Source organism: Triturus cristatus, chromosome 1_1 (assembly GCF_964204655.1).
Source record: "Triturus cristatus chromosome 1_1, aTriCri1.1, whole genome shotgun sequence".
Classification (NCBI taxonomy): Eukaryota; Metazoa; Chordata; class Amphibia; order Caudata; family Salamandridae; genus Triturus; species Triturus cristatus.
The window spans coordinates 139,288,390-139,307,367 of NC_140579.1; the positions used below are offsets into that span (position 1 = coordinate 139,288,390).

General features: G+C 48.0%; 1 protein-coding gene across 1 annotated transcript in view; it reads right to left on the minus strand.

The window, feature by feature from the left end:
* Positions 1 to 772: 772 nt before the first annotated feature.
* Positions 773 to 18,978, minus strand: part of VPS52 (VPS52 subunit of GARP complex) — a 120,322-nt gene continuing 102,116 nt past the window's right edge. Inside the window, exons 18-20 of the mRNA XM_085620396.1 lie at positions 8,710 to 8,821; positions 6,260 to 6,378; positions 773 to 2,069 (exon numbers count right to left, since the gene is read on the minus strand). Of these exons, the coding sequence (XP_085476522.1) occupies positions 1,923 to 2,069; positions 6,260 to 6,378; positions 8,710 to 8,821 (378 nt within the window). The 3' untranslated portion in view covers positions 773 to 1,922. The remainder of the gene's footprint in view (positions 2,070 to 6,259; positions 6,379 to 8,709; positions 8,822 to 18,978) is intronic.

Genomic DNA, 18,978 nt, shown 5'->3' on the forward strand with positions numbered 1-18,978 from the left:
CAGTGAACAGTGCAAAGAGTCAAAGTTCTGTTTTCTTCTTAACCAGAACTCAAGTACCTCTGAGGCCACAATCCTGACTGACTGGTATATGCTGCTAGCAAACATATCTTCACACCTTGCATTCCTCCACATATGTAAAACATGCTCAGGTGCCGTTGTGTCAAATCTGGAGCATGATCGCATGGCGTCACACACAAATCCAGCTGTAGATAGCACAATTGCAGCTTCACGCTTCTTCCACCCACACATGTCTGCCTCAATCATTGACCCTGGTCTGGAAAGTGCTTTGGGACCGCGAGAAGTGGTAGGAAATCGATTGAGAAATCTTGATATGCATGTGCAATAGCAATAGTTGTGTGTCTGAAACAACGGTTTTGCAGTTTCTGTTCATAATTCTAGCGCTCTAGTGGTTGAATCTGTAATATGTTATGTTTAAAAAAAATGTCTAGCAGTGATGTGACTAACCATTAGTCAAGTGACCTTTTTCTCCCAACTATGGATATTAAATATAAGGTAATATGTGGCTCTGCTGTTAAAATTTTACAACATGTAAGTTTCTGTAACTTATAAGAAACCTCTATTAATGTCAAACATGTTTGACTCTAAAGTGCATATTCTAGATTTCCCTAATATGTAAACATGCCACTATGCATAATTATTTTGAAATAACCTCTTGCTTCAGCCCCATTAGAGACGCATTTTCATGCAGGATAGATTCCACGGGTCCTGAGAAAAGTATTCGGAGGTACCTGGAACAGACACCCTGGCCAGATCAGAGGGAAAAATCATTTATTCAGACATTCAAGGGTAAGCGTGAGAGACCGCGACTGTCACCAGTATCACTATGTACATCTTGGTCAGAGGTTCAGTAACAGATTTGCGGAACGTCCACGCTACGAAGATACAGTAGATAGAACCAAAGACTGAGGCGTAGGGTGCAAGGTCTTGCGTTGTTGCACAATCCACATCCAAAGGAAAGACAGACAGGACTGGAATGGGCCACATAAACGTCCTCTGCTAACAGGAGGGATCTGCAATTAATAAGGATCATAACCTCTTGCAGAAGAAACAGAGTAGGACTCTCTTTAAGTAGTCTGTCTTTAGGCTGGGGTCAGGCTCCCATTCTCCACACATGGAAATGAGAACACCCCGTCCCAGAATGCCACGATACATAAACCTAAAGATGGTTTAGCATTCAAGGTCACAAGTTCAGGCATTAGACCTCAGAGCAATCTCTCCTCTGTCTGAACAGAAGGGGGTGTTCAGGGTGTTTTACAGTCTGTGCTCTCAGTAACCTTCTCCAGAGCAGTCTGGGTCTTGCCTCCTAATTCTGGACATATCTTTAAAGACCACAACAGAATGGCACTATCAGGACGTCACATGGGAAAGAAAGAGGCATTACATCAGGTAACATCCTTGAAGAGTAGCAGGACAGGACAGGACACACGTTTTACTGGCAATGAACTACGTGGAGTTGGTGGGGCACTCGGGGTCCCTGTCAGTCTTGGGGTATGGTGGTGGGTCCTCCCAGAAAAAGCCAACACGTGGAGAACCAGATGCCCACCTACCTTACAATCATCATTCCCGCAAGTGGTCTTTTGCTGTAGTGTGTTTGTGTAGTGTGGCATGGGAATGTCACTTTCGGGATCACATTCTTGTTGCATAGAGAGAGACCGGCATCTTGTGTTAATTCTTAGAAAGGCGGTTTGGAGGAGCTAGGTAGTGATTTTACTGGTTACGAAAGGCTTGCGGCAATATTCCTGGGAGCATACCACTGAGGTGATAATATATATCCTGTTTTTGAGAGGTTCTTGAAATTTCATCCAAATTCCTGGAAAGGATGAGCTGCTGCATATTTTCATGTCAATTCCTGGGAGAATGGCGCACAAATTCATTTTCTGGAAAGCGCTGTTATTGTCACATCAGAAGTTGGGCTTGTGCTTCTTCACTTCTACCATGAGATGGTGTATGTTGATAAGCTCGGAGCGGACCGGCAGATTCTTGAAGGGCGCCTGGGACAGCACCTTATGGAAGCGGTGATAATACTGGATCAGCTGGGTCAGCGCTCCCTGCGAGATAGAGAGAACAAACCACAAGTGAGAGAGGGAGATAGGTATGATAAATCACCATGCTCACAGCCAATAGAACCCTCCCTACCCAGCAAGATGGCCATCAAGCTGCAGTGGGATACAGACAGCAAATGGAGCCCACTGCCTATGCGCAAGATCACCCGTAACGTGTGTAGAGGGCTAATTGAATCCATCTGTCACCCTTAAGATCATCGACATCCTGAAGAGGGATAATGAAACCCATCCGCTATCTGTAAGATCATCAACACTCCGAGGGGGGCTAATAAGAACCCACCCGCAAGATCACCATCGCCTATTAGAGAGCTACAGACATCCAAGAGAACCCACCCTTATTCACAGGATGCCCAGTAAGCGGCAGTGGGATACACAGAGAAAAGGGAACCTGGCCTTACCCGCTAGATCACCAACACTGTGGAGAGGACTAATAGAACCCACCTGCTACACCGAAGATCACCATCTATAACAGGGCTACACAGAACTAATGGAACCCACCCCTACCTGCTAGATAATCAACAGCATGTGGAGGCCTAACAGAACCCACCCGTTACACGCAAAGATCTCAATTACCCTTCTGAGTGCTACACAGAACCAGTGGAACCCAGCTCCTACCCGCTAGATCATCAACACCATGTATTTGCTTAATGCAATGTATATTGTTGGAATAGGTGAACAAATGATACCTACATACAGGGGTAGAGGTTGTACCTCCACGATAGATAATTTCTTTATAACATCAGATTTGGACACTTTGGTGCTATCAGGGCAAGTGCTGGCCTCCACGTAAGGGGACCATAACCCACTCGAGGTAATATTTAGTCTCTGCACCAAGGATAAATTGAAAGGGGAATGCAGAGCCACGAATTTACATACAAGTACTGATGGTTTAAAAGTTAAAGTGGAAAGTTGCTGATCCAGCACAGCTTTTTCACTCTATAGTTAGCAAGAATAAGGTTTAGTTGAAGCATGTCTGAATGTCTCAGAACACCGTGTGGTACAGGCTTTCATCCAACTCTCCTTGAACATCAGGAGTAAGCTGATAAGTCCCCAACGGGAACACCCCTTCAATCCCAGATGGTTTAATTATGAGTGGTCAGAGGTCAATCGTGATTTACAAAGGGCTCTTACAGTTGCTCCAAGGGATCCCATGGGCGTAGTAGCATGCCGCAAGGTGATTAAAGAAGCCATTGCAAGAAGGAAGCAGGAATTACTCCAAAGTCAGAGGGATTACCTTGCGTTATTTGCAGCTACAAAGAATTGTAAATAATTTTGGCAGGAAGTCTCTAACAATGAAAGCGAGTCGGGAGCCTGGCTAACTGCCGAACACGGCGGACGCGCCGCAACAGAGCTCCCAGGCCAAGCCATTTAATCCTGCAACTTTCCAATGAGGTGTGGGACATTCATACTGAAATACACCCCCAAGACTTGAATAAGATAAAGCAATTGCCGATACTATCAGTCTTCCCTGTAATGAGCCAGAAACACCGGTAAGATGGGAACCGGCAGAGAAAAGAGAGGAGGGGCCGCACCATCAGCGCACTCTGTTCAGTGCGCATACCACCCGCACTGACAACTCGGGGAAGCCCCTCAAGTGTATTTCAAAAGTAGGACATGTACTTTTACGTTTCACATGTCCTGGTAGTGAAAAACTCTTATATTCATTTTTCGCTACAGCAAGGCATATCTCTCTTATAGGTTAACATTGGGATTACCTTATTAAATCTAATGAGTGTAATTTCCAATTGGGATGACATGGGACCCCCAAGTTTGTTGTCTCTAGAATCACAATTTAAATTGTAATTATGAAAACGCCACTTTTAGAAAGTTGCCATTTTTCTACTTTAGCCATCTGGGGCTGTATTATAAAATGCAGCGCCTTTTCCTTGTTAGCACCAGGTGCACCTTTCAAAAGGTGTGCTCAGCGCTTACAAGGAGAGTGCGCCGTGTTAGATTGAATACGCTGCCCCAAGGGCAGCCGTGAACTCATGCTGCCCTGGGGGCAGCGCATTCAACTCAAATACAGAGCGGCTTTGAAGCAGCTGCTCCGTGTTTCACAGTGCCGGTGGCAACTTGCCTGCACTTTTATGAGGAGTGAGCGAGCCCCTTTCAGGCAGGTGCAGTGAGTGACTGCAACTGCCTGCAAGGGAATGTCTAGGGTGTCCATAAGACCCCCTTCATCTCCCCCAGAGGACTGTCATCAGGGGGCGCACTGTCAGCATGCCTCCTGACAGCTTCTTTGCCTTTGCGCCTGCATCTATAATAGGCGCAGATGCAAAGAGATTCCCTCATTTGCATGAGGCTATGCCCCCATGCAAATGAGGGAACACCCTCTGATGGTAGTGCTGGTGCTATATGTGCACTGCACTATCAGTATTACAGAAGGGGCTGCACAAGCATCTGCTGCCCATTTTGTAATACCAAAGTGCCCAGGCGCGCGCAGAGCAGTTGCAAACGCACGTTGCGTCCCCGGGGGAACTTTGTATAATATGGCCCTCTGTGCCTTCTGCCTGTCTCTGAATACATGTCTGGGATGGGTGACAGCTGGGCTTTGTGCATTCCCACCAGACAGCCACACACAAAGGGAACTTAGGTGTGACTGATGTGCCATCCTAGTCAGGATGGGAGGGAGGAACTGAAACTTACACCTGAAAGGGCTAGGGTCTGTTCTGACACAAAGGGCTGCAGACGCCCCTGTTGTGAGTCTGAGACCAGAGCAGGAAGGGCAGGGACTCTGAAGTGGGGGAGGCTTCAAAGAGAGGGCTTTGAAGTGCACAATGGCACCACTTGGTAAAAGTACTGGACCCCTGGCACCACCAACTCAGTATACTTCTGGACCTGTGGATACTCTGCCAGGAAGGAGGACTGCTATGCTGCGGAAAGGATTGTCACTCTGCTGGATTCTTGCTCTGCTGTGCTGACCTGCTGCCCTTTTGCCTGGGAGAGAGAAGGACTGAACCTGCATCTCTCCAACCCAGGTTTAACGACGACGCATCTCCTATTTGCGTGGCTCGCAACCAACGCATCGCTTACATCTCCAGGATCGACACATTGCCTTCTTTGCTCCACGCATCTTGCCCACAACGTCAACGCAACCCCGAACCATGGTACGGTTTCCGACCCACGCTCTATTGTGGTCATACTGAACTTTTGGATTTGATCCGGTTTAGCATGACCAGATAGCCCCAACGGGCACTTTATACTTTGCTTTAAGCTCTATATTTCAAGATATCCTATAAAAATTCATAACTCCGATTCCACTTACTGGATTTTTGTTGTTTTGGTCTTGTTTTGTTCATTACATTGAGGTCCATTTTTCTAACCAGGTATTGTATCTTTATGTGTGGTTTTTCACTGTTTAACTGTTTGAAGTGTTGCACAAATATTTTATACATTGCTTCTTAAGTTAAGCCTGATTGCTCTGTGCCAAGCTACCAGAGGGTGAGCACAGGTTAATATAGGGTGTATATCTGACTTACCCTCACTAGGATTGTGGTTCTTGCTTAGACAGGGTGCCAATCAGAAACCCAATTTCTGAAAGGCACCCATGCCTGGACAATGACGGTATCCATGACCTGCTTCCCACCGCTCCTGAAACCAGAGCTGGGGTGTGACACCTGTACTAGGGACTGGTGCAAACAATCTCCGATCCCTCAATAACAAGTGCCAGCGCTCAGGGCCCTCACCTGGTTGATACCAGTGCATACAGCCATTACTGCCTCTGATCCCTTGAGAACGAGTGCCAGATCACTGCACTCACCTGGATTATACTGGTGCACACAGTAATTACTGCCCGAGACACCAGTGCATGGATGATACCAGTGCATACAGTCATTACTGCCTCGATCCCTCGAGAAAGAGTGCCAGCGATTAGTGCCCCCACCTGGATTATACCTGTGCATACAGTCATTACTGCCTCTGATCCCTCAGGAACTAGCTCTCAGTGCCCTCACCTGGATGATACTGGTGCATACAGTCATTACTGCCTCCAATCCCTCGGGAACGAGTGCTCAGTGTCCTCACCTGGATGATACTGGTTCATACAGTCATTACAGCCTGCAATCCCTCAAGTACGGGCGCAAGTGGTCAGCACACTCACCTGGATGATACCGATGCATGCAATCATTACTGCCTGAAATCCCTCGATAACAAACGCCAGTGCTCAGTGCCCTCACCTGGATGATACCGGTGCCATTTTTGAAGTTGGTGAAGGAACGCATCACATCCTGACTCAGGTTCTCAACTGACTGCTTCCAGGTGGCAGCAAATCCACGGACCAGCTGCACTACGCGGCCTAAGGGAGGTGAGATGGTGTTACTGTACAAGCAAAATTCGGACACACTTCAAAGCGACATATGATATTATTGGTCCATGGGCTCGCGCCCCCCCCCCCCCGCGTACCGCCACACTCCCTCAATGTCCATACCAGAAGACACGGGGATAGACTCGCCCCTCCTTAAAAGTAACACAGAGCGTTGCATCCGTCCAAGAGAAGGGCAGTATTACAGTCTCTCTCCTTTAAAACAAACATGGAGCATTTCAAGAGAAGGATTGGACCACAATCTCCCCTCCTTTAAACTATCAGGGCGCATCACATCAGTTCGAGAGAAGGAACGGGGCAGACTCTCCCCTCCTTAACACTAACACAGGACATCACATCCGTTCAAGAGAAGGACCGGGCACACTCTCCCCTCCTTAAAACTAACACAGGGCATCACATCCATTCAAGTGACAGACCGGGCCACATCCTCCTCTCCTTAAAAGCAATACAAAGCATTTAAAGGGAAGAACCAGGGCACACACTCCCCTCCTTAAAAGCGATACAAAACATTTAAAGGGAAGAACTAGGGCACACACTCCCCTTTTTAAACATAACACAGGACATCACATCCATTCAAGGGAAGGACTGGCACACACTCCCCTCCTTAACACTAACACAGGAAATCACATCAGTCCAAGGGAAGGACCACGCATACTCTCCCCTCCTTATAACTAACACAGGACATCACATCCGTTTAGGGTAGGACCTGGGGCACACTCTCCCCTCCTGAACACTAACACAGGAAATCACATCCGATCAAGGGAAGGACCGGGGCACACACTCCCCTCCTTAAAACTACCACAGGACATCACATCTGTTGAAGGGATGGACGGGACACACTCTCCCCTCCTTAACACTAACACAAGACATCACATCAGTTCAAGGGAAGGAGCGGACACACTCTCCCCTCCTTATAACTAACACAGGACATCACATCCGTTCAAGGGAAGGACTGGGGCACACTCTCCCCTCCTTAAAAGCAATACAAAGCATTTAAAGGGAAGAACCGGGGCACACCCACCACTCTTTAAACATGACACAGGACATCAAATCTGTTCAAGGGAAGGACCGGGCCACACACTCTCCTCCTTAACACTAACACAAGACATCTCATCTGTTCAAGGGAATGACCAGGCACACTCTCCCCTCTTTAACACTAATACAGGAAATCACATCCGATCAAGGGAAGGACCAGGGCACTTACTCCCCTCCTTAACACTAACACAGGACATCACATCCGTTCAAGGGAAGGACCGGCACACTCTCCCCTCATTAAAACGAACACAGAGCGTTATTAGAGAAGGGCAACGGGCACACTCTCCCCACCATAAAACTAACAGAGAGTGTTTCAAGGGAAGAACCACTGCACACACTTCTCTCCTAACACAGAGCATCACATCAATTCAATGGAAGGGCCGGGGTACTGTCACCTCTCAAACCTATCACAGGGCATCAAATGTGATCAAAGCAAGGCCCAGGGCACAATCACACCTCTATCACAAGACATCACATTGTTCCCCTTAAAGGTAACACAGAATTTCAAGAGCAAGACTAGGGCACACTCACCTCTCCTTAAAAATACTAGTGTGCTTCAAGCTTAAGACTGCGACACAGCCATCCTTCTTTAAAACTAACCCAAGGCATAACATCCATTCACAGGAAGGAAGTGGGGCACACGCAAACCTCCTTAAAACTAACACAGGGCATCACATCTGCCCAAGAGAGACATGGATACACTCCTTCCATTCCATGGAGAAAACATTGTTAGAGCTACCTTGCAGCGGACTCCAGAAGTAAATATTTAAGAGTAGCAAGAGCAGCCGTACTCTATCCACCGGCACCATTTGGAGAGAAACAGCGGGTTATCTCACCAATGATGGAACAGAGGTCTGCAGACAACGCTGTTCCCATTTGAAAAAGCTGCAGCTCCACCGCTCACCTGACCCTGGGAATCCTTGTTGCACACCACACTCATTGGAGAAAAGGTGGTATACTTTACTTTTTACAATAGATCTGAGACGTGCCTATCACTTGAGAAGTGTTCGCCACCTCTCAAACAAACCCAAAATGGAGGACCTCTCCTTCAAAAGAACGAGAAGGTTGTGACATGCGCCCCCTCAAAAGACTAGACTGCTAGGCACCACACAGAACAACCAGCTTCCTGGAACCAACAATGAGACAGACGGTCAGTTGTTGGACGTACTGACGAGTAGCCGGTCAGAAGGCAAGATGGAGGAGACGGACTAGAAAGAGGAAAAACAGGAAAACCACTGAGTTTTGGGCCCAAATGTGATGTGACCTCACCTTCTTCATTCTTCAATCTGTCAAGCTGCCCCTTCTCAATCAGCGACTCTGACTCCTTCACAAAGGCCATCATTCCACCAAAGGGAGGTGACAGGATCTCTTCGATGAATTCCTGCAGGAGAGCAAACAAGATATTTAGCACAGGACAACCAAAGTCTCCTGCAGAAGGGCATACCAGAAGCTTACAGCAGAGAATACTACAAGCTTACAGCAAAGGCTTAGCTTGTGACATCAGAGCATCCCTGCAAAAGAGCATATAGGAAGCATAGCAAAGGCGGCCTGCAGGAGAGTATCCAAGGAGCTTGGCATGAGAGCATAAAGGGCCTCGGCGCAGGAATTTGGACAGTCCTTAGCACAAAGATGGAGGTTAGCACAGAGCATCTGCCAGGTGAACAGCGGAGGCTGCTCCTTCTCCCACCTGGCAGCTCAGACATTTAGCACCCTCCCCCTACACCTCAGAGCATCTCCATCACTCCAACAGTTCAGGAAGGACCTCAAGACCTGGATTTTCAACCAATAGAAACAGGCAGCGGAATCCCACAGCAGAACCCCACAATGCCTCTAGACGCTCACGGGTGATGTGGTCGCGCTACACAAATCCTGATTGATAGAGAATTCCTTTAAGAGATCCTGCGGGTACCAATACAGGGCAAGAGAATTCCTGCAGGATAGCATGCAAGTAGCTCAGCACAGGACCTTAAACAGTTCAGAGCAGCTCCCAAATAGATCATTGAGGCAGACTGGTACAAAACCTCAGAGCCCTCCTGAGGGGAGAGGGTGGGGGAAGGTGAAGATAGGTTAAGCAGGTTAGAGAGCTACAAGGAAGAGCACACAGAGAGTCTCCAGGAAAGCATACAAAGAGCTTAATCCAAGAGATCAGAGCTGGTCTGGAGAGGGCGTTGATTGAGCTTACTCCAGCAGAGATCTTCTGCCCACAGCTCTGAGAGGTAGCTCCTGGACAGAGCACCACTGAGCCTAGAGCAGGAAAAAACATACATTTCGAGATTTGTAAAGTGTGCTTTCACACTTTTTGCCACCTTGGTGAAGAATACCAAATGTATTTATGTATATGGTATTCATATAGCACAAATCCAGACAAAAGGCAATAGAACGCTGTATGGGGCCAAAGGCAAATATACAGTCAATGAGTGAGTGAAGATGTAGCTGGATTCTGAGAGTTGAAGTAGACTGGTACTCTGCTGTGATATAGTGTTATTTAAGGAGTGGTGTCTTCAGCTCTTTCCTCAATTGCAGCAGCGCCGGGGCGTACCTTACAGATATGGGGATGCTGTTCCATATTCTGAGTTCACAGATTGCGAAAGCCTTTAGTCGTTTTAACACTTCTTAGTTTCAAGTCCATGGTGTCCCAACTCTGGGGTTGTCAAGAGCCACAGGAAGTGGCGAGCATGTCAACAAGATAGGCAGGAGAAGGATGCTGTGCTGGTGACTTGTAATGATGCACCTGGATTTCAAAATGTTTATTACTAAACTCAATAGCACTAATTTTATCAACCTCAGAAAGATGAAAGGCTGAGTGGATATGCTGGGAATACAACCTATAGATGTGAGCTAATGCACAGATTCCTGAAGTGATGTGTCACCAGCAGGCCCCAGAGACACTGAAAATATATGTAGTTCCGGGACATGTTTAAAACTTGCTGCTCATAGGGGCAATGTCAAATGTACTCAAGGAAATCACATACTTTACGTAGGTACGTAAGGTTATTAGGATCGGTTATTAGGATTCTCTCTTGTTTCAGGCTTCAGTAATTTTAATGCATTGTGTGAACCCTCTTTTGATTGCAGAACACATGTTTTCACCGATTCACTCATCGCTGAACTGCTCATTATGCATTTATTATTGTAGGAAACTGGGCTTTTGTTGCAGTAACCCCCCATCCATTTTTTTTCCTGTTTCTTGATGCAACTTTGACTGAAGTGTACTGGATTCCTGCTAACCAGGCCTCCAGTACCAGTGTTCTTTACCTAAAAATGGACAATTGTTACCCCAACTGGCAAAACCTTTAGCACCCTCTATAAGTCCCTAGTAAATGGTACCCCTGATACCTAGGGCCTGAGGCACTAAAGAGTGTTCCTAGGGTCTGCAGAACCAATTGTGCCACCCTAAGGGACCCCTCACCAAGCACATGCACAAATGCCATTGCAGGCTGCGTGTCTTGGTGCAGTCAAAAGTGAAAACACGACATGTCACATCCTTGTGTGCCATGTCTCTTACACTGCTTGTGACACTTGTAAGTCACCCCTACAGCAGGCCTGATAGCCCTAAGGTAGGGTACTTAGTACTACACGTGAGGACATACCTGCATGAGCAGATATACCCCTATGCTGTTCAGTTCCATTACTGCCAGTACAAGTGACCAGGAAAGCCACTTTAGAACATGTGAAAATGAGTTCCCCCAGCTACATGATGGCTTTATTCGATAGGGATGTATGGTATCAAACATCTCTTACTGGTAAACCCACACTGATGCCAGTGCCGGAATTAACAATACATGCACCTAGAGGGCATTTTAGAGGTGCCCCCTGAAAACTTACCAGCCTCTGATGTGCTTGCTGACTGTTTTTTTACCAGCCTACTGCCCAAGACGCTGTTCTGACCTCCTAGAGTGAGAGCCTCTGCTCTAAGGAGACCCAGAACAAAAGCCTGTCCGAGAAGAGGGTGTAACACCCCCTCCTTCAGGATGACCTGCTGATTAGCCTCCTACGGCTTGCTGCCTTTGGAATGTGAATCAGCCTCCCCTCAAAGGAGAGGTAGCCCCCCCCCCCCCCCCCCGTCTGTCCAGACCCCCTCCACACCTGGACATGCAGAAGAAAACAAGTTACTTACCTGTAACTACAGTTATCCAGGATTGGTATCTTTCATAGATTCACATGCCTGAATCATTCCCCGTCGCCGAGGCGGGAGTCCCCGGTAAATAAAAAGTAGTGCCAAAAGTGTTAATAGTAGGCCCAAAGAAAAGGCCTAAAGCCTAGATCTTAGCAGCCTATCTACCTCATTTTGCAAAAGAACCCAAGAATTGGTAACAACCAATCAGACATCAGCACCCTTCTAGAACCCTCTCAGCAGAGCCAGTTCTCCTCAGATTTTCCTAGCACAAGTGGGAAGTAAATGTCCCCAAAACATAGAGAACTGACTCTACGGGGAGGAGGGTGGGTGCATGTGAATCTATGAAAGATACCAATACTGGATAACTGTAGTTACAGGTAAGTAACTTGTTTTCTTATCCAGTATTGGGGTATCTTTCATAGATTCACATGCCTGAATCAGAATAGCGAGCAGTATACGAAGTATACAGTCGTTTGCGGATGGTGGGAGACTAGTGCTGATACTCTCCCAGTTGCATCCACATCTCGTTAATAAGAGGTATAAGAAAACAATATCTTAAAATTCGAAATATGCAAGCTACAAAGAGAAAGCAACATGTAGCGCAAAAACATTCGAAGTGAAACATGACATTATTGTAGAACATGCTATTGTCAGGATAAAATATAGTAACATATATACAAATAGACATATATAAAATGCGAAAAGTAGAAAAAAAGGTACCTGAAACCATCTCAGAGGAAAAGATGTTGCAGGACAGCTTGTCCGACCGCTGCATCGTCTTGATGCGTAGATTGGAGGCAGTAATGTCTCGTAAAAGTGTGGACATTCTTCCATGTCGCAGCACGGCAGATATTCTCCAGAGTCACCCCAGCAAACAATGCTGTAGACGCTGCTACCGTTCTTGTGGAATGGGCCTTGGCTTTCCGTAATAAAGGCCTGTGAGCTTTGTCATGGCAGAAATGGATTGTTGATGCTATCCATCTGGCAATAATGGATTTTGTAACTGCATTCCCCAGGGTAGCTTGGCCATAAGCCACAAACAACTGGTCAGACTTCCTAAGGTCCTTGGTCTTCTGAAGATAGAATTTGAGACATCTCTTGATGTCAAGAGAATGTAAGGCTCGCTCCACTGGAGTAGATGGGTTAGGAAAGAAAGTCTTTAACCTCACAGGTTCATTAAGATGAAACTGCGATGGTACTTTAGGGATGAATGTCGGATTAGTTCGGAGGTGTACGTAGTCTTGCGTGAAGTGTAGAAATGGTTCCTTTACAGTGAAAGCCTGAATTTCACTCACTCTTCTAGCTGACGTCAGGGTCAGAAGTAAGGCAACCTTCCAGGTGAGGAATTTGAGATCAGCCTTATGGATAGGCTCGAATGGATGTTTCATTAATTGACTTAAGACCGTGTTGAGTTCCCACTCTGGTGGAGGAAGCCTGACTGGAGGAAACTCCCGGAATAGTACTTTCATGAACTGCTTAATTAAAGAGGATGAACATAGAGAAGGACCATGAGCACCCTTTCTGAATCTGGAAAGTGCGGCTAAATGGACTTTGACTGAAGAGAAAGAGAGTCCAGATCTTGCCAGATGTAACAAATAAGGTAGGAGCTGTTCTGCAGGTGCTTCCACCGAGTAAACATGGTTAGCTTCGCACCAACAGCAAAAACGTCTCCATTTTAGACGGTAAGTTTTTATCGTGCTGTGAGCTCGTGATTTTGTTAATATGTCCCTACAGTCTTGAGGGATGTCCAGGTCTTTGAATTCTAAGAAATCAGGAGCCATGCGTGTAAATGTAGGGACTGAGGGTCCGGGTGGAGTACCTGACCTCTGTTCCTCGACAGCATTGTGGGCGTCGGAAGAAGACGGATAGGCTGGTCCCGGGATAATAGCAGAAGCTCCTGAAACCAGTACTGGTGTGGCCATCTGGGAGCAATCAGGATGAGACGGCAGCCCTCCAACTTCATCTTGCGTATGACTCTCGGTATTAGAGGTATCGGGGGGAAAAGCGTAGGCACAAATCCCTGACCATCGCATGGACAGGGCATTCCCCCTTGACCCCTGTTGATGGTATCTGCTGGCATAATAACGGCATTTCTTGTTTTCTTTTGTTGCGAACAAATCCAGTGTCGGCGTGCCCCAAGCTCTGAATACCCTGAGCACTTGAGCCTGCTCTAGTTCCCATTCGTGGCAGTCCGATTGGGACCTGCTGAGCGTGTCCGCTAGTGTATTGCAGAGACCTCTGACATGTTCTGCTCTGAGGGTTATGTTGTGGAGCGTGACCCATTCCCACAAATCCTGAGCCTCTGCGGATAGAGTTGCTGATCTTGTCCCTCCTTGCTTGTTCACATAAAACATACTGGTGGTATTGTCGGTCCGAACTAGTACCGAGGAACCTGCAATCCTTAGAAGGAAAGCTTGCAGAAACAGGAAAATTGCTCGCAATTCCAGGCTGTTGATGTGCCTGTTCTTGTACTCTGGAGACCACTTCCCCTGTATCTGTAAATCTTGGAGATGACCTCCCCATCCTTCTATAGAAGCATCCGTAGTGAGGACAAAGTCTGGAACCTTTTGTATGAAAGTGAGTCCTTCTGCTAGGTTGGGTATGTGGGACCACCAACATAGAGCACTCTTCATGCCTGGAGTGACCCTGAGGATGTCGTCGAAGGAACCCACAGCCTGCTGCCACTGAAGATGTAACTCCTCCTGCAGGGGTCTCATCCGAAGTCGTGCCAAAGGGACGAGGTGTATTGCAGAAGAGCACATCCCTAGGAGCGACGCGAACATGTGGACAGAAACTGACTTTGTTCTGGAAATCAGGATTGCCAGTTTTTGAAGATGAACCTGCCGTTCGTGAGATAAGAATGCCTTGCAGCGGACGGTATCTAACAGAGCTCCCAGAAAAGGAAGGACTTGCATCGGGTGTAACTGAGACTTGCTCCTGTTCACAGTAAGCCCCAGAGAGTGGAACAGACGAAGAGATGTTGTCACAGCAGTTTTGACTGCGCTTTCCGAAGGGCCTTTTAGTAACCAATCGTCCAAATACGGGAAGACTTGGAATCCGTGGGATCGTAACGCTGCTGCCACAGGAGCTAGGCACTTCGTAAAGATCCTTTGAGCAGATTTTAGCCCAAACGGGAGCACTTTGAACTGATAATGGGCGCCAGCCACGGTGAAGCGAAGATATTTGCGATGCTTCGGATGTATTGGGATGTGAAAGTAAGCGTCTTCCATATCCAAAGAAGCCAGAAAATCTCCCTCGTTGAGACAACCTAGAATTTCTGCCAGCGTGACCATGCGAAATCCCTGCTTCTTGAGGAATCTGTTCAGGTTGCGAAGGTCTAAGATCGGACGCCACTCCCCTGATTTCTTCTTGATGAGAAAAAAGCGGGAATAGAAACCCGTCCCCTTTTGAAGTGCGGAAACCTTCTCGATTGCATTCTTGAGGAGCATTGTTAAAGCTTCTTTGAATAATAAGTGAAGACGTGGGGGAGGGGGTCCCTTGGGTGGTGTGGTGGGTGGCTTGGTGACAAACTCTAAGGTATGACCGTTGTGAACCAGGTGCAGAACCCATTGGTCCGATGTAATTTCCTGCCACCTGTTCGCAAAAGCTGAAATTTTCGCACCCACAGGGAGGGGAAAGGGAGTGGAAGGCGCCCTGCAGAAATCATTGTTTCCTTGTGGTGTCTCGTCCTTGATTCTGCGACCTTTTTCGTCCGCCTTGACGAGAGAAACCAGACGTGTTGGTTTGTCTGTATGAAGACTGATAGGATTGTCTAAATTGAGGCTGGTACCTATTCTGCTGGGTTTGATACCCTCCTCTGGAAGAAAAACCACAGCCTCTTGCTCCTCTGAAGGTACCGCGTTTGTACTGCAAGGAGCCCAATGATCTTGCTGTATCGGTATCAGTCTTTATTGCTTGGAGTGCGTCATCTATATGTTTTCCAAACAACGATTCGCCATCATAGGCCATATCCAATATCTTTGTCTGGACTTCTGGTCTGAGGGTGGTGTCCTTAAGCCAACCCTGGCGTCTGAGTACAGCTGCACCAGCCAGCTGGCGAAAATTAGTATTAGCAATATCCAATGCGCAGTCGATAGTCTCGGACGCTGCACGCTCACCCTCCAACAAAACTTTCCGAGCGTCTTGTCTGTTGTCCTCAGGAATGAGCTCGATAAAGCTCGCTATTTCTGACCACATCTGGCGGTCATAACGCCCTATTATCGCTAGAAAGTTGGCAGCTCTGATGGAGGCAGCTGCCATCGTGGAATTTGTTTTGTTAGTTAAATCCAGACGACGCCCCTCCCTATCCGGCGTTGTAGTAATAGGTGCTGCCGGATTCTTAGATTTTTGTTGGGCTGCCTGCGAGATGACCGAATCTGGCCGAGGATGGCCAATGAGACAGGAGGGACTATTGGCCAGTGCACGGTATTTTTTGTCTATACGCGGAAGCACCGCTGGCACAGATGCAGGATTTTTCATAATCTTGACCCCTTCTTTCCAGATGTAGTCGATGATTGGGATAGCTCTCGTGACCTTCCTTGACTCCTCCTTAAAATCATGGAGAAAACAGTCGGACTGTTCAATGGTAACCGGCAAGTGGAACCTGGCCGCAGCCCGCTGCATAAGATTATGAAATCCCCCTATATCCTCTGGGGGTGAATCAGATGGTAGAGGGGTGGGTGGCGAAGGCATAGGGATTATATATGAATCGCAAGGATCTGCTGGATCTGGTAGTTCACCCTCTTCAAATTCTTCCTCAGAGGTTGAATCTTGAACCTGACGCGGGTCCTGTGGAGGATCAGGAAGTTGAGGCATTGGAACCGGAGCCTCAGGCGAGGGCAAAGGATCCGGAAGCGGCACAGTTAGTGGAACCTGCAGAATGACTGGCTGCGGTGGAAAACCCTGTTCATAATCTGCAAGCATGGCTTGCAGGTCTTGAATCAAAGTTGGAGGCAGATGTGATATCTCGCTCTGACGAGGTTGTTTATAGTAAGGTTTATGATGCAGGACGATAATGTCCTCCTGATAGTAATGCTCTTGATAATTTTCCTCCTCCTCCTCCTCCTCCTCATCATCGTCATCTTGACATTTGATGTGCAATTCAGAAGGATGGCGAGCAATTCCAAAGGGTCCTTCGTCCTCGTCATCGTCATATTCATCATCCTCACCCTGCACATAGGTTTCGAGGAGATGTGAGGGAGTAAGCGGTGATATATCGCTACAGTCGTGCCGTTGAAAAGTTTTGAGTTGAAAACTCCTGGAAGAAATGGGAGTGGAATGAGAGGGCGCCATTACAGGTGTCGTAGACGGAACAGGCAAATCTCCTGGCATCGTCGTCGACGGGCTCTCGGTAGATACCTTTGATGTCAACAGGCTTTTAGTGTCCATCGTCGATGGGGCCGTCGTCGACGGGGTCGTCGTCGACGGGGTCTTAGTCAACGGGCTCACCGTCGACGGGGCCTTCGTCGACGGGGCCTTCGTCGACGGGGCCTTCGTCGACAGGCTCGACGTCGACGGGGCCTTCGTCGTCGAGCTCGACGTCGACAGGCTTTTCGCCGATGGGATCGTCGTCGATGGGACCTTCGACGACGAGATCTTCGTCGACGGGATGTTCGTTGTCGATCCTGCTCTCTTCGACGATCAAAGCTTCGTCGACGGCATCGTCGTCTATATGGTTTTCGACGCTGGCTTAGTTGACGAGGACTCGACGACGGGCTTCTTTGACAGGATAGTAATCCTCGTCGACAGAATAGGAGATGTAATAGACGTCGTCGAGATAGTTTCCGTCAACGAAGGAGCAGAAGAAGTGACGGAAATCGTCGACGAAGGAGGGAAAGCCAGAGATTTTGAAAGGCTTTTACTCACTGTTTGCGTCTTAGAGTCCTTGACCGCAGAATCCTGAGGAGAGTGCGCTGATTCAGAGGAAATGATGGGATTCCTCTGAGAAGAATCAGAAGTAGAGTGGGAAGTTTTATGGCGTTTCTTCCCCTCACTGGAAGAGCTGTCATGCGATCTAGCCCTCTTGCGAGAAGTAGAGGCTCTGTCATCCTCCTCAGCCGAGGAGGATTTAAGCCACAACAGCACTCTCGCCACCCTATCCCTAAGAGTCTTGGTAGGGAAGGTGCGGCAAATCTTGCAATCTTTTGCCACATGTGTGGGGTAGAGGCAGTAGATGCAGTCTACATGTTGGTCATCCACATGGACTCTCTTCCTGGCGCAGGTTCTGCAGGACTTAAACAAGGCCTTCTTGTCAGACATGCTGAAGAAAGTTGAAAAACTGAGTGGCACTCAGGGAGACTCCCTTCCACACAACGTGCGGTGAAAATCTGAGGAGAACTCGCTCTGCTGAGAGGGTTCTAGAAGGGTGCTAATGTCGGATTGGTTGTTACCAATTCTTGGTTTCTTTTGCAAAATGAGGTAGATAGGCTGCTAAGATCTAGGCTTTAGGCCTTTTCTTTGGGCCTACTACTACTACTAACACTTTTGGCACTACTTTTTATTTACCGGGGTCTCCCGCCTCGGCGACGGGGAAAGATTCAGGCATGTGAATCTATGAAAAATACCCCAATACTGGATAGACATTAGCTAGTCAGGTAGGGGTGCCTCCTCCAAGCTAGTACCACCCCTAGGGTGGGCTCCTACTCTGCACTCCTAATGTCCCTAAATTCAGTATTTAGGGGAGTCCCTGGCACCAGAGAAGCAGATACTGGCAACCTTCAAAGAAGGACACAAAGAACCGCAAAAAACCAAACATTTGAAGAGCGCACCTGACGTGGCCCAGCCCTGATGTCCTGTCTGCTGTTCTCCGTCTATTCATTGCCAAAGACGACTCGTGCTGCAGCTGTGTGCATCCAAAACCTGGTATGACTGCCTGCCTTCAATAAAGACCAAGACCTCCCTTGAACAGCAGACCTGTTCCAACAAACTCCAAAGAAGAGACTCTGAGGCCTCAGGAACCGCCATACCCCCTCACCTGAAGCAACTACTGTGCCAGCAAGGTTACCCAGCCCTCCAGAGCTCAAGCCCATCGTGGTGTCACCCTTCATGGACTCCCCGATGTCGTTTGCAACCTCTGCATGCAAGCCCCCTCGACCACGACTGCTCCCGGTAAGAGAAAGCAGACACCTAAAGACACCTCTGCATCCATTGCCCCTGGGCCGTGGAAAAGAGGACCCCAGGTGTACCTACGTCCAAGAGCATCGCAAGCCTTGAAAACCCCCCTGTTGGTTCACCCCAACTGGTTTCCCTGCCAGAACCTGCAGCCTCTTTTTACAGTGACCGATCCCCATTTAAAGCTATTGGGCTCCCGACGCTGACTTGCACCCTGCACCTGGCCGCCCTCGTGTCGCTGGTGGTGTACTACTGGTGCTGCCTTGGACCTTGCCCACCATTCACCTTAACTCCTGGAGATTGGTCCTGTA